The 14,604-nt window shown below is 34.4% G+C and overlaps 4 protein-coding genes across 4 annotated transcripts; 3 read left to right on the forward strand and 1 right to left on the reverse strand.

Moving 5' to 3' along the window:
• Nucleotides 1–2,196, forward strand: LOC123316156 (protein-associating with the carboxyl-terminal domain of ezrin). Its single transcript, XM_044902148.1, has 4 exons — nucleotides 1–283; nucleotides 336–1,116; nucleotides 1,169–1,356; nucleotides 1,414–2,196. Exons 1-4 carry the CDS (start codon nucleotides 89–91, stop codon nucleotides 2,131–2,133), a joined length of 1,884 nt encoding a protein of 627 aa, XP_044758083.1. The 5' UTR covers nucleotides 1–88; the 3' UTR covers nucleotides 2,134–2,196.
• A 617-nt stretch (nucleotides 2,197–2,813) lies between these two features.
• LOC123316157 (sphingomyelin phosphodiesterase-like) lies at nucleotides 2,814–6,514 on the forward strand. The gene is made up of 10 exons (XM_044902150.1): nucleotides 2,814–3,007; nucleotides 3,086–3,342; nucleotides 4,192–4,335; nucleotides 4,523–4,756; nucleotides 4,830–5,005; nucleotides 5,075–5,272; nucleotides 5,330–5,500; nucleotides 5,578–5,758; nucleotides 6,071–6,261; nucleotides 6,321–6,514. The coding sequence occupies exons 1-10, from the start codon at nucleotides 2,935–2,937 to the stop codon at nucleotides 6,457–6,459; spliced, it is 1,764 nt and encodes a 587-aa protein (XP_044758085.1). The 5' UTR covers nucleotides 2,814–2,934; the 3' UTR covers nucleotides 6,460–6,514.
• Nucleotides 6,515–7,367: 853 nt separating this feature from the next.
• On the reverse strand, nucleotides 7,368–9,740 carry LOC123316159 (thioredoxin domain-containing protein 5). Its single transcript, XM_044902152.1, has 8 exons — nucleotides 9,729–9,740; nucleotides 9,405–9,656; nucleotides 9,086–9,332; nucleotides 8,883–9,032; nucleotides 8,605–8,760; nucleotides 8,215–8,426; nucleotides 7,640–7,772; nucleotides 7,368–7,584 (listed from the first exon to the last, which is right to left on the reverse strand). Exons 2-8 carry the CDS (start codon nucleotides 9,581–9,583, stop codon nucleotides 7,459–7,461), a joined length of 1,203 nt encoding a protein of 400 aa, XP_044758087.1. The 5' UTR covers nucleotides 9,584–9,656; nucleotides 9,729–9,740; the 3' UTR covers nucleotides 7,368–7,458.
• A 1,800-nt stretch (nucleotides 9,741–11,540) lies between these two features.
• On the forward strand, nucleotides 11,541–13,810 carry LOC123316158 (glucosidase 2 subunit beta). The gene is made up of 4 exons (XM_044902151.1): nucleotides 11,541–12,015; nucleotides 12,098–12,406; nucleotides 12,461–12,640; nucleotides 12,952–13,810. The coding sequence occupies exons 1-4, from the start codon at nucleotides 11,541–11,543 to the stop codon at nucleotides 13,551–13,553; spliced, it is 1,566 nt and encodes a 521-aa protein (XP_044758086.1). The 3' UTR covers nucleotides 13,554–13,810.
• Nucleotides 13,811–14,604: the final 794 nt, after the last annotated feature.

Consider the following 14,604-nt stretch of genomic DNA (forward strand, 5'->3'; position numbering starts at 1 on the left):
AGAACACCTGTCACCCAACCTGACCTAACCTTCAAAAAATAAAAATGTTTTAAGGGGATTAAGGATTAACATTTTTGAACATTTGAACATGGGAAATGATTCATCTCATTTAGCTGGCATCGATATTGAGGATAAAGCTGTGGAAGTTGCTGATTTTTGGAGTCAACATACTGCAAGCGTTCCTAAATCGAAACAACTTTCCAATTTGACAATATTCATTGGAGAATTATTTGTTAATGGTCCCTTATGGACAATACATACACCACTGGAGAAATGTAGCAAGGTGGAAATAAAATTTTTCGCTCTTTGGATTATATTAAATATGTAATTTTCAGAATTTAATGATATACAGACATCCATGCATTCTCAAATACATTTCATCATGGTCCAAAAGTTCCAAATTCTACTTAGCGGTTGAACATGTTAGACCTTTGTCACATGTATATTCAACTCTTAGTACATTACAGCTATGTATAGGGTTACATTCAGTATTGAAGGCTCTTTGTTTTTTACATGAGAAAGGAAAGGCTTCTCATAACAATGTATGTTTAGCCTCAATTTATATAACAGATGATGGAAAATGGAAGTTAGGTGGGATGGAATTCTCTTGTAAATATACAGAATTATCTAAGGAACATTTAAACAAATCCAAAGCTAACAGATACGCAGCTGCAGTTGATATTCATGAAGAAGAACATATTCAAAAACCTGATATTTTGAAGGAATTCGTTGATGCTTTCGCATTTTTCGTTTTAGTTGCAGAGCTATTGAAATCTGATGCTTCAGAGGATATTCCAGAATTAGAAGATTTCAAAGCTCTGTGCAGAAGTGGTTTAGAGAATTTGAATATAGACGAAAGACCAACATTATCTGATTTACTTAAACATCCCTTTTTCAACCATGAATTCATTTTAATACACTCCTTTTTAATGGAGTTACCATTAAAGTCTGATGAGGAAAAGTTAACATTTTTCTCAAATTTGATATCCAGTCTCAGGAACTTTAACGAAAATTTAGTGGCAAATCAATTAAGTGGACTCCTTTTATCAAGAATGGTCCTACTGAATTCTGTTGCACAGACTAAGGTACTGTCTAAAATACTTTCTTTCAAACAAGGTGAGATTGGGTTTCCTAATTGGTGTTTTGAAATCATTAAGATTTTTCTTAGATGGTGAAGAAGATGAAGAGGATGGCCCTTTAATCAGCGAAGGCACATTCAAAGAGCATGTTGTACCTAGAATCTTAGAAATATTTGCTGTTAGAGATGCTCAGATCAGATTAATATTATTGCAACATTTCAAAGGCTACATTAATGGATTTAGTCAAGAAGAATTACAATCATATATTTTACCAGAGGTATGTTTTTTTCATTGACGATCATTTATTTATACTCAAGAATTGTAATATTTTCAGCTTCTTGTTGGAATAAAAGATACAAATGATATTTTAGTATCATGTACGCTAGAAGCTTTATCTACTTTAGTCTTGATATTAGGAGCAAATACTGTAATAGGTGGTAAAAGAGCAAGATTATTTACAGATGGAAGGCCAACACAAACAACTCAAAAATCAAGACAGAATAGTAGGAAATGCAGCAAATCACTGGCAGTTGAATTACCAGATATTCCAGTTCCAAAGCCAGTTGATCCCCTCTTCATCAGTAATTTACCAGAACGCCAAAGACCAGATGGAGAAGAAGTTGAAATACTCACAGATGAAGTAGACCAAACTGCAGAGGAGGAAATAGAATGGGAAGATTGGGAAGAAAATCAAGATCTTCAAGCTACTGGAACCAATACATTACAACTTGAACAAACAGAAATTTTGGAAGGGGAATTAGCAACAAGTCTGAGTAACTTGAAAATTGAAACATCAAAATTGAAGAATAAAGACATCAGTAAGATTAAAAATATTCAGGACATTGACGAATTGGATATAAAAAACCAAAAAAGTAAAGAACAGAGTGATGATATTGATTTTTTCCAAGATATGGAACCTGAAATCAAAAGTTCCACAAAATATCTGATTGGTAGTGAATTAGAGAATCAAAACACTAATGAGAATTCGAACAAATTGAATCTAGTAGTTACAGGACTTGAAGAAGATGGTTGGGGTGAAGAGGAATGGGAATAGGCATTGAAATTCATCAGACATAATTTAACCAATACAAAAATAATATTATATTCATATAACACTGTTTTTAGTTTCATTCAACCCATCCTAACAAATTGAGATGTGTTCAACTTCCACTCTTATAGCATCAGTAAAAATGTTGCAAATTTTTTTAACTCAAATATAAATGAGCTTTGTATCCCAATACATGATTTAAAGTCGCTATTCATTGCTCAAGATTACAAAATACCTCCAAATTACGCTACTATTACATAGTGCATGAGAAAATTCTTTCCCTTTTGAGAACAGCCACTCTATAGGTGTAACTATGGTTAGTGACGTCGTAAAGGTTCTGTAATTGTACGTTAGTACCGTATTTTCTGAAATTATTTTTGTTCAGGTATGATCTAAATCTTTATTCTATAAAGTTCACACTTTTTCGCGTTTTCAACGCCCGCTTCTCATTTTCAAACCATTTCACCGCGAACGCATTCAATATCTTCTGATAATAATTTAATTACAGCCATTTTTGCCGCCACCCATATAGTCCCGTTTTCACCCAACAAGAAATTCTGAACATTGGAAATATCGCAGAGTTCATCTCTCTTCAAAGTCCCATGGTCAAAATATATCATCTTCCCAAATGAACCATTAGGCTGCGATTACAATTATATCTTGTTTACTGCTAAATAAAGAGATAATGAAACAAAAGGTCTGAATCATTAAACGCCAGTAGAGTGAGTTCTACTTTCAGTACTGTGTTAAAGTATTCTCTGACTCCTGAATAATGTCTAAATTTTGATACTTCGAAATAAACTGAAAATGAATCTTACTTTCGTATGTGCAATCGCAATAGTGTTTGGCGTAGTTAATTCTTCACTTCTCGTAGAAAGGGGTAAGTAATTTTTCACCATGCGTAGGACATGGAATAATGTACTCTTTAATATTTCCTTTATTTATTCTTCATTTCAAGATGATATAAATGAGTTACCTGCCTCAAAATATATCGATGTCCAGACACGCTCATCAAATCTACTTGGAAGAATACGCAACCTTTCGGCCGAAGCATCTTCAGTGTGTAATATATGTTCGGCCTTCGTTACTGACCTTATAGAATTTAGGAAGTCTGGAGCGAACAGGACCTCGGTTGTAGAGTTTTTAACCAACCTGTGCATGGCGATACTAGGATATATTCCCAGTGTGTGTAAAACGTTCAGTGAAACAGAAACAGTAAGTTCAACAAACGGTGTAATCATTTTGACGCCTTTCAAGTGAATATTAAAATTGAGATAAGAAAGTTTCGGTGATCATTTATCGCACATTTTTCTTTGTTGTTGTATAATAACAGCAACCGATATTTTAAGGAGAGGTTGTATAGGTCGATAGATATTTTATCAGAAAGTTATTGCTAAAATAACATTTCAGTTGTCTTCCCCCTAAACTTTATAGCTTCAAATCAACTACTGAACTACTGCTTTATAAAATAGTTCATGTCCGACAGGACAATAAAGTGCACTTTACTCCTGAAAACTACTTCCAACGTCTCTGCTGTCGTTAAAAATCCTGTTTGTTAGATTTATTTCCATAAAATATTGTCTTGATCTATAGCCAAATAAAGTCCAATAATTCTCGGCAAGGATCTCTTTCCATCTACTACAATTCAAGTACCCAGTACTTGGTTCTGGCTGCTTTTATGGATACCAAAACAGAATTTTTTAGGTCCTTTTATAATGTCTACAACTTTGAGTTCACGAAATATTTCACCCATGGTGGTCTACATATATTAAAAAAAATCAAGGCAACTTTTAACAACAAAAGTATTTTTGATTTCAACATCTCAGCTCAGAATTTAAGACTGTTGGTTCACATATCTGTTGCACTTGCGCTTCAAAAAAGCTATAAGTTTGGCGTTCTTATATAATGTCGATGTACATAAATTAATAAAAGCATATAATGTAATGAAGCATAGCTCCAAAAGAAAGGACTTCTATCTATATTCTGATTACAGAAGCCAAACACAATGAAGTGAAACACTTGATACTGTGTGCCTCCTCATAATGAATAATATTTTTTTTCTAGGATGTCATCATTTATATAATCGATAACAAAAATATTAAGCCCGAAGAAGTTTGTGGGGTTTACTTTCAATATAGCGGATGTATTAATCCGTTTGCCAAAAAATGGACAATAGATATTCCTCCTCATTCTGCAGATTCTGTAAAGGTGAGGAAATAACATACATACAATTACATTAATGACGAATTGCGTTTATGTCCATCCAAAACTTCGTAGGAAAAGCTGGAGGAATTTTAGTGTAGTGGGTGGTCCTTTTGTTTTTGTTCGGTTTTTGAATGACTGTGGGTTTTACTTTTATTCTTAACGATGACCAAGATATTTTCTCACATTGTAGTTACAAAAATCTAATGGAAATCTGCTGAATATTGTGCAAATTACGGACGTACACTATGATCCGCTGTACAAAGCTGGTACCAACGCTAAATGCGACATGCCCTTATGCTGTGAGGAGCGGAATGGTATACCGACAGATCACCAAAATGCAGCAGGTACTTTTGGTGATTACAGAGTTTGTGATATGTCGAAGAACTCCCTGGTTGATTTGATGACAGTAATAAGGAAAACACAGGTACAATCCCCCTCATCTTTGTCACCATTGTATGACTTGAGTTGATCATTATAAAATCAGCTTAATTTTCCAGAAAAAAATCGATTATGTTTATTTCACTGGTGATATCATCGCGCATAAGAATTGGGAAACCACCAAGGAAAGTAATTTGGAGACAATTCAGGAATTCTACGCCCTTCTTTTGCAACACTTTGGAAATATAACTGTTTTTCCGATTTTGGGAAATCATGAAGCCCATCCTTGTAACTTGTAGGTTTTCTTTTCAAATAATATTCTGCCTTCGTTATTCTTGATCAATTTTACAGTTTATTTTTTCAGATATGCTCCACTGAATCTCCAATCAGCCGATAAAGTAAACACACAATGGTTATTCGATGCAGTAGCGACTTATTGGAAGAACTGGCTTCCTCAAACTGCTCTAGATACCGTAAAACGTGGTGGGTTTTACACTGTTCTAGTGAAATCTGGTTTCAGAATTGTTGCTTTGAATAGTAACGTCTGCTTTACAGAAAACTTGTGAGTTTAAGGGATCAAAAATTGAAAAAATGTTTTAATAAAAAAGGTGCTTTTCAGTTGGCTTTTTTATGATGACGTGGATCCCTACGAACAATTGAAGTGGCTTGTTGAAATTCTCTTAGAAGCAGAAAAGAACAATGAAAAAGTGCATTTGCTGTCGCATATCCCTCCAGGAGAAATAAGATGTCATCGGCAATGGCAGTACAACTTCAACAGGATAGTGCAAAGGTGAGTATACAAGTTGGCCGAATTAAAATACGCCATATACCTATAACTGAATAACTAATCACACAATTAATTTTTAGGTTTGCTAACACTATCAGCGCACATTTCAACGGACATACGCACGTAGACGAATTCAGAATTTACAAAAATGAAAGTAATCCGAGTCAAGTCGTCAATGTGGCCTATAATGGAGGAAGTTTCACAACTTTTGTTGGTTTGAATCCAGATTACAGGGTTTATGAGATTGATTCAACAAATTTGGTGAGTAAATTCCCATGAATCGACGTTTTTTTTCATTGTACCAACACATTTTCATAAAGCGTTTTTCAAGGTATTTGTCAAAATCCTATTAAATATTGCAATGAACGTTATATTCAAAAACACTTTAATTATATTCGACCATACCACGGTGTCAGTTCTCTTCAGATCAGACTGAAGATAAGCGGTGTTGAGTGACCGCTTCTTGATTTTCATTGTTTTGATGTTTCTATTTTAAAGAGCATTTTATCACCATTATTAATTAGGGATATACTTATATGTAGTTCTCACTTCAGCAATTCAATTTTATTATAGATGGTATCTGATTATCATCAGTATACATTCAACTTAAGTTTGGCAAATTCTCAAGGAAGCAAAGGACCGGAATGGTATAAGTTGTATTCATTCAAATCAGCCTATGGACTGAAAGATTTGGATTATGACAGTTTGTCTGATCTACATGAAAGACTGCAATCCAATCCTCAGCTTGCCAAGCAATACGTTCAGTAAGTTTTCCTGCGTACCTATAACTCTTGTTTTTATATGAAGGGGACTTTGTTTTCAGGTTCCATATAAGGGAAAGTGACTTTGCTTTCGAAAGTGGATGTAACGCAACGTGCGTGGAGAGTCAAATATGTCACATTTCAGCCGTTGATGCTGATGGATCAATTAAGTGTGGAGAATTCAGTATATTTGCTCAATAGTTTTTTTATTGATGATTTTAGATTTTTTAAAATATATCTGAGTTTCAATAGTTTATAAATGAGTTTCATTATTAATAAAACTGAAGCAATTTTTATGTTTTAGAATGGAGAATTTCCATTCATTAATCTTTTGAATTCGCATCAGAAACTGTCTGAATTTATATTTCAAATATGAAGTTTCATGTTCGTTTCGGTTGCACAATTTGACAACAGTGCCCCTTAATTGATTTCTCCCCATATATTTGAACTGTGCCTAAAAGACAGAGACTCCTGAATGCAGAGATCTCTTTCCAAATATATTAATATCTTTATCTCTGCCTGAATGCATTGAACTCTAACTAAAACACCTTTTAAGAGTTCAATGCCTGAATGAGCGGCTTTGGGCCAAAGATATAATATTTTTGCTTTGGGCAGTTACAACTGTCAAATGATGAGGGGGCTGAGGGATAGGAACCATCTATCCGCTATCCCAGAGACAAAACTGTGCTATCCAGTCATAAGTTAGGGCGAACAGTAGTGCACAAGTGTTCCAGCACAGCCCTCTTAAACACAGGGTTAAGAGGGCTGTGGTTCCAGTATGCGGAGCGTGAAACTGTCGCGCTCCCTTCCCCTTATGCAACAAACGAATTTCCGGGGCTCCATGCACAGACAGCAATGGAACGCCTTATATATAATATTTGCTGAAAGTTTAATTTGGCAGTTCAGTTTTTTGCGTGTTTCCGTGATAGCGCAGGCGTGGATCTCTAGCGTGTACAGCACCGCATTGTATAGCCTCTTGTTACTTCTTTGGTATAGCGTACCTGATTGGAAAGAAGCTTTAGGCAACGTAACCAATCTGTTGCGCTTAAGTATCTACATAATCTGTAGTTGACGTTACCAAATGGTAAATTAGAAATAAAACAACAATAAACACCATTCAGAAATCGAATTTATTTGGGAATTCAACGAAAAAATCACACACACACACACCACACACATGCTGTTCTACTGAAGGGAGCTTCACAACTCATCATGTCCTACATGGCCTTGAACAAAATCAGACAAGTCTTCTAAGGAACGACTACCCGTATATTCCGATATTTTTTCACCATCTTTATAGAGATACATTGTGGGGAAACCATCAATCTGTAAAACAAAATTACATAAGATTTCGTTTGACGAATTTATTCATATTCTTCACCTTTTCATCATTGCACAAGCCTTTATTTTCTTGAGCAGTACAATCAACTTTCATTATTTTAATATTTTCCGTTGGCTCGTACTTCTTATTGAGGTCATCCCATGTTGGGGCTAAGCTTTTACAATGTCCACACCTACAGAATATTAATGGTTTCAAAATTTTTTTGGGATACTAGCAGAGGCCATGTATTTCAAAACATTATTTCAACAAGATTAGATGTAGATCTACTTTCGAAGAAGAAGTAGAAGAAGAAAGTAGAATCAAAAGATTGGCTTCAACCCAGAGGATTCACAAGCGCCAGAAGCCAAGCGCTTCACGAGTGAATTTTTTTATGAAAAATTTGAATGACTCAAAAACCGTTTTCTTGATTTCCACCACCTCAATCTGCATAATCCTGCCAAAATTGAACTTGATAGCTCCAAAAATGATACTTGTATTTTGTCCATAATAGATTACATACACACAGACAAAAATTTTGTTACAGATTCTTAATCTATATCCTCTGAAACGTATTACTTTTTTTTGGCATAACTGTGATTACAAGTAGGTGCTAGGTAATAAGGCAGAAAACTCACCAAGGTGCAAAAAATTTGATGAATGTGATGCCAGTCTGGATAGTGTTTCTGAAATTTTCAGCAGTTAATTCAATCTCTTTCTTGTCAGCTGGGGGAGACTTTTCCTTTTTGTCCTCTGGCTTCTCTTTGGTTGTCGCTTGTTCTTGATCTAACATCTTCTTGATGTAATTGACTAGTTCTTCATGAGTTCTAGACCCTTGATACTTTTCAACCTGAAAATTCAATATTATTTATGATACTCAAAAACTTTATTCATCCCTGCTTAATAGGGCTAGTAGTTCATAAAGCTTGTCGAGTTCCTAATAACAAAAAAGCCTAATATATATATGAGTGTTTGTTGTCATCGGGTGATGCAGCTGAAAAATGCTCAATTTCCTGTTTCTTTCTTACCTTTTCTCCATTTTCAATCCATAATAAAGTGGGATATGCCTTTATTTCATACTGTGTACAAACAGATTTATGTTTGGTGCAATCAATTTTGGCAATAGACAGTGACGAATCAAATTCAAAAGTCTTGGCCACCTCCTGCCATATTGGAGCCAATTGCTGAAAACTGAATTTTTAAAACATTGGTATACAAGTGAAGAAATACAAATGAATCAAAACAACACAATTTCATTCCTCTGAAATAAAATCAATAAATTGCCTGAACCAATCAGAATGCTTACTTGACAATGACCGCACCAGGGTGCATAAAACTTAACAAAATGCTTTCCTTGTTTCACGTGACTATCGAAATTCTCCTCTGTCAGTTCAATGGAAGAAGCTGACTCTGCCTTTTTCAAAGCAGCTTTCAATGTATCAGATTCTTCATCTCCCTTGAAGAGAAGGATTAAAAATTTGAATACACTATCATACAAATAGTTATTACTCCTCTTAGTTGTTCATTTATAAAAGTAGTTAATGTTGGCAAGTCTCTAGGTCCTCTGAATTTCTCCCCATTTGAATTACCCTTTTTGAAGAACTTCAATGTGGGATACCCAGTAACATCTTCATCAGAACATATTTTCTTATCCACAGTACAATCAACTTTTGCGATTCTCACATTACTATCATCTTCATTAAGCATTTCAGCAAGTTGCTCCCAAGTGGGAGCTAGTCTTCGACAATGGCCACACCTATGAATATCTTAATTCAAGACTCGGATTACAATAGAATATAGTTAGAATACAAAATAGTTTGATATTCACCATGGTGCATAAAACATTATGAAATGATTTCTCTTAGGTAATTCTTCAGCATAATTTTCTACTGTATATTGTACTGTATATTCATCTTCCTCATGACCAAATGCGTGTTCGAAATTGAGACATAAAATGATTAAAAAACAGTGAATAAGAGAATTCATTTTGCAACTCCTGCTTATCATCAGAGGAAATTTAAATTTTCCTCTTTCGGGTTAGAAAATGCTGCTGTATCCTCTAAGTCTTTATTATGAAATGCTAAAAAGTTACCAGCTTTAGTGTGTTTTTCAATTTCATCAGTGATAATCTGAAAATATTGCCTTATCATACCGGGAGGTAACATAGACCTAATAATACATGGACAGGCCTTCACGTGGTTTTCCCGTTCATCGCATCGAGGAATACCCACGAGAGAGAGGGGGGTGGTAGAAAAGAGAGATAACAGCAGTCCCTGGTAGTAAACGTCAAGCTGGTAGCTGGTAGAGAATAAATCAACGTTGCCGCTTCAACCAAGTTATCGAGTAAACTCGGGAATTCTACCAGTCCGCTGATCCTCCATGTTGCATTTTTGGGTAGTTGTCGGTAGATTTATAGATTTTCTATCAATTTGTAGCAATTTTTGTACTGAAATCAACTTCGAAAATGTTATCAAATCAACTATATTTTTCCCGTATTGAAACTTTCAAGTGCTGATAAAATAATAGTTTCAGAGATTGAGAGTGAAAACCCTGAAAGGTTTATTAAAAAAAAAATACTACCTGAAATTTTTTTTCTTCTGATTTTTATTAATGTAGAAAAACTTGAGAGTTGTGTAAAACAACAATATTATCTCATTCGCCAGGGCTTGATTTTATATACACTGAAATTACTCGTGATTTGGGAAGATAAAAGGACCCCTGCTTTGGGATCTGGCTACACCGAAAAATTAATCGTTGAAGTGAATTTTTTTAAGCATTTCACCTTCCTTGAGCAAAAACATGTGTGGTATAGAGAAAAGGGCTATAATTTTAAGTATGTTTATTGATACTTTCACAAATAATATAAAATTTCCTGCGGGGGAAATATTTATGGTGATTAATCATTCACAATTTTTTTTTCAATTATTTTGATAGGTTCCCCATCAGGTGGTTTAGTTGCTCTTCTCTGGCATTCCTGGCATTAATACTTTACTGCTCCTGTTTCTTTATCGTGTGGCTTTACAGTGTTAGATTTCTGTGACACTGATCAACAGAATATATTGAGTTTTGAGTTTGCCGACGTCACAAGGCTTACTGAATATCAACATGATTCACATCTCTTCTCTTTCTAATATTAAATCCAGATTGGAGTTTAGTATTTTCTTCGGACATGCCTTGAAATAGAATGTGATGGTAGATATGTAACTACTTCGTTTAGAACAACATTCTTTATAATATTCAATAATATATACTATCTCGAAATTCAAGTCACCTCTACAAATTCTTGCTGTGGCCTTATGAAATATAGGAAGTAGATTAGGTATATTCCTTGTGATTGTTTGTAAATTATGTCTTATATGTACATGAAATAACAAAGAAACTCCCTTATTGGTCTATTATTTCCAAAAATAAATCTCTTTCGCTTTATTACCATGTAGCAGTCGATTCTAAAAACCTAGTTTTCTGCTAAATTGCTTGTGAGGAGAATGAAATATCGATTGAAAACCATTGAAAACACAGTAGCTGAACAGTAAACAATAAACATATGATTTTGACGTTTTCTACCATATGTCCATCTCTTTCTAACGTACTACTCGTGACCTCTCTCTCTCAAGGCCTGTCCATATTTTATTAGGTCTATGGGAGGTAACAATGGTGGAAGTTGGAGGTTGGAGTTAACCTTTCTTCTAGCTGTCATTTTGACAATTGGACATAGATAAAACCAAAATTTCTCTCTACACAGATGTTTTCTTGTTAATGATGTTTTCCAAAGGAATAATTCAAGTTTCAGTAAATTCAAAGATATAAAGAAGATATCCTAAAGATAACAAACAAAAATACCTTTGAAAAATTGATTTATTCCATCTTTTTTGCGCAAGTGTACTAGTGATCACAGATAATTGTAAATTTGTAACGTGTCCTAAAATTTACATTCCATGGACAAAAGTTCATTATAACCGGCGAAATGCATTTTTGGAAACGATTTTTTGATCATTTTTCTTTTATATTATTACTCAATTTGTTCAATGAAATAATAGGATCCGAAGTTCTAAGACCTCGTGGAGTTTCCTTGTCACGAGCACCTTTATACAATCCAAAAAATGATTTTACTTGTTTTGATCGTAGTAAAACTATTCCATTTTCTCAGGTAAATGATGATTATTGTGATTGCCCTGATGCAAGTGATGAGCCTGGAACCTCAGCTTGTCCTCATGGAATATTTTATTGTGTAAATGCAGGATTTAAACCCATGAACCTGGCTTCAAGTAGAGTGAATGATGGAATTTGTGATTGCTGTGATGGTGCAGATGAATATGCAAGTGAGCCAAAATGTATCAATAATTGTGCTGAGCTCGGACAATTCGCTAGAGAGAAAGAATTGCAGAGGGAAGAACTCTTGAAGGCTGGCAAACAACTGAGAGAGGAGTTCAGCCAAAAAGGTAAATGGATGTGGAATAAGGAAAACCAGTTTATGAATTGATCTCAAGATCATTGATACATTGATGATCCTTTTTGTTTAAGGTATTCAAGAAAAACAACAGAGAAAAGAAAAATTGTTGGAACTTGAGAAGAACAAAGAAGAAGCAGATAGAGTAAAAGCTGAAAAAGAAAGATTGAAAAATGAAGCTGAAGAACTAGAGAATACTGCATTAGATTATTATAGAAAATTGGAAGAAGAACAAAATAAACAGAAAGCTGAAACAGAAGCCCTTAAATTGAGGGTAGAAGCTAATGCTGCTTTTAATAAGTATGATGTAGACCAAGATGGAAAAATCACAGTTTCTGAATTACAACAATTTGAAACTTTTGATAAGGATAAAGATGGAAAAGGTAATGATTATTATATGATTCATTTTTTGTTGCTATTTTAAATTTACTCTATAGTGTCTGAAGAAGAAGCCAAATATTTCCTAAATGACCAAGAAGAAGCAGATTCAGAGAAATTTGTGAGTGATGCTTGGAATAGAATTAAACCTTACCTCATGATAGAATCAGGTGCATTCAGGGAGAAAACAGATCCTGACCAGGAAGCTGTTGAGGAGGAAGAGGAATTTAATGAGGAAGGTAAAACAAGCTACATATTAATGTATAAATACATATATTATATACATCATGTATTTCATTTTTAGCAGGAAAAAATTCAATTTGAACAAATGTATATCTGTGCATGAAATAAAATATAAAACACTGTAACAAATTGTCAAATGGTGATTGGTTCGTGTAACCCTATGGTGACCAACATCAACCAGTGATTTTGGCAATTTGTTAGAGTGCCCTATTTATATTTTAATTGGAATATCATAAGTTAGGTTATTACATCATTATCTGTAAAAATGATAATGAGTCCGAATATTATTGAAAATTGTCTTTTCAAGAAAAAACAGAAGAAGATGCAGATGATGAGGAAGATAGTGTCAAGGAACAACAAGAACCAGAGCAACAAGAAGAAATTCCCCCGCCTATAGAATATGATGAAGAAACCCAAAAGTTAGTGGATGCAGCTACAGATGCTAGGAATGAATTTTCAAATGCAGAATCAGCTGTGAGGGATCTTGAATCAGAAATACGCAACATCAAAGAATATTTAGAGAAAGACTTTGGCCCAGATGAAGAATATGCACCACTTCTTGGTCAATGTTTTGAGTATGTCGACCATGAGTATATATATAAACTTTGTCCGTTTGATAAAACAGTACAGCAGCCTAAATCAGGTTCTATGGAAACACGTCTGGGCACATGGGGGCACTGGTCGGGTCCAGATCATAACAAGTATGAAAGGATGTCTTATGAGAGAGGGCAAGCTTGTTGGAATGGTCCACAGAGATCTACTATTGTGAACATTTCATGTGGTAGTGATAATAAAGTAACTTCTGTATCTGAACCAAATAAATGTGAATACGTTTTTGAGTTTTCAACTCCTGCAGCATGTTACGAGATTCCAATTGAATATCAAGAAAGTGCACATGATGAACTCTGAGTATTATTTTTTTTATGTGAAGTGAAAAGGTTAACTTCGACTTCGGTGGGATAGTAAACGAGTGAAACATTTTGTCTTATATTTTATGTGATCATTTTGGTGAAAGTACTTTTTATACAGTCTTTTCAGATATGAGTATCATCAATAGAATAGATATTTATTCATGATATTGTAAAACCGATATTTAGGATAGGTCCAACTGCGAGACTACAATATCAAGATTTAAAAAAGATCAAAAAATAGAACTATCACAAGAACCATATGTGTTTAAAAGTGCATTCTTACCTGTTTTGTTTTTCCCTTTCCAATTTTACCTACTTTTCAGGCATTTTAAATGACCTCACCTTTTTGGTAATTTTTCAAAGGTCACCTTTCCAGTTGATTATCTTCCAGAAAAACTATCACTGATCGGAAAGTGATGCACATTTCCTAGAAGCAATTCTTCTAGTAATAAATCTGAGAACTACAGCGATCTCGAAGCAACTGTTTGGTCTTGAGCAATTTTTAACTGACCCCATCCTTTAGGGAAATTTTTCGAAGGTCACCTTTCGAGTCGCGTATCTTCCAGGAAAATTAACGTAAATCGACATGTGATACGTATTCAGAAAGAGCAACTCATCCTCTTCTAATAAATCTCAAAATTTCATCCACCTCTGTGCAACCGTTCGATCTTGTCGAAGTTTTAAAGGACCTCGCCTTTTTGAGAATTTTTCGAAGGTCGGCTTTCGACACGCATCTCTCCGCAAAATCGTTGTAGATCTTAATGCGATACATATTCTGAAAAAACAACTGCTCTAGTAGTATTCGTTTCGAAATATGAAAAAAAAACCTTTTTTTGTCGTAGATGGATAGAATTCCGAGTTTAGCTCAAAAAGACTTGATTGTACAAACAAGAATGATACATTGGTCGCTTTATGAATGAATTTTTCTTCAAATAAGAAGTGTAGAAATCCAAACCCAGAAAGGATAAAATGTGTATTAAAAATAAAAAGCAAAAATTATTCGAATCCTTTTATTCAATGATATCTAAATATTCTCAATTAATACAAAT

This window comes from Coccinella septempunctata, chromosome 6 (genome assembly GCF_907165205.1).
Source record: "Coccinella septempunctata chromosome 6, icCocSept1.1, whole genome shotgun sequence".
NCBI lineage: Eukaryota > Metazoa > Arthropoda > Insecta > Coleoptera > Coccinellidae > Coccinella > Coccinella septempunctata.

Excerpts from the sequence above, each read along its gene's own strand:
- LOC123316156 (XM_044902148.1), top strand. The coding sequence starts at position 89 with ATGGGAAATGATTCATCTCATTTAGCTGGCATCGATATTGAGGATAAA. Across the intron at positions 284-335 it reads CACTGGAGAAATGTAGCAAG|AATTTAATGATATACAGACA; the intron begins GTGGAAATAAAA and ends TGTAATTTTCAG. Across the intron at positions 1,117-1,168 it reads AATACTTTCTTTCAAACAAG|ATGGTGAAGAAGATGAAGAG; the intron begins GTGAGATTGGGT and ends GATTTTTCTTAG.
- LOC123316157 (XM_044902150.1), top strand. The coding sequence starts at position 2,935 with ATGAATCTTACTTTCGTATGTGCAATCGCAATAGTGTTTGGCGTAGTT. Across the intron at positions 4,757-4,829 it reads CAGTAATAAGGAAAACACAG|AAAAAAATCGATTATGTTTA; the intron begins GTACAATCCCCC and ends TTAATTTTCCAG. Across the intron at positions 5,501-5,577 it reads TTCAACAGGATAGTGCAAAG|GTTTGCTAACACTATCAGCG; the intron begins GTGAGTATACAA and ends ATTAATTTTTAG.
- LOC123316159 (XM_044902152.1), bottom strand. The coding sequence starts at position 9,583 with ATGATAAGCAGGAGTTGCAAAATGAATTCTCTTATTCACTGTTTTTTA. Across the intron at positions 8,427-8,604 it reads GGATTGAAAATGGAGAAAAG|GTTGAAAAGTATCAAGGGTC; the intron begins GTAAGAAAGAAA and ends TTGAATTTTCAG. Across the intron at positions 7,773-8,214 it reads ATCAAATTTTTTGCACCTTG|GTGTGGACATTGTAAAAGCT; the intron begins GTGAGTTTTCTG and ends AATATTCTGTAG.
- LOC123316158 (XM_044902151.1), top strand. The coding sequence starts at position 11,541 with ATGCATTTTTGGAAACGATTTTTTGATCATTTTTCTTTTATATTATTA. Across the intron at positions 12,407-12,460 it reads TAAGGATAAAGATGGAAAAG|TGTCTGAAGAAGAAGCCAAA; the intron begins GTAATGATTATT and ends TTTACTCTATAG. Across the intron at positions 12,641-12,951 it reads AGAGGAATTTAATGAGGAAG|AAAAAACAGAAGAAGATGCA; the intron begins GTAAAACAAGCT and ends TGTCTTTTCAAG.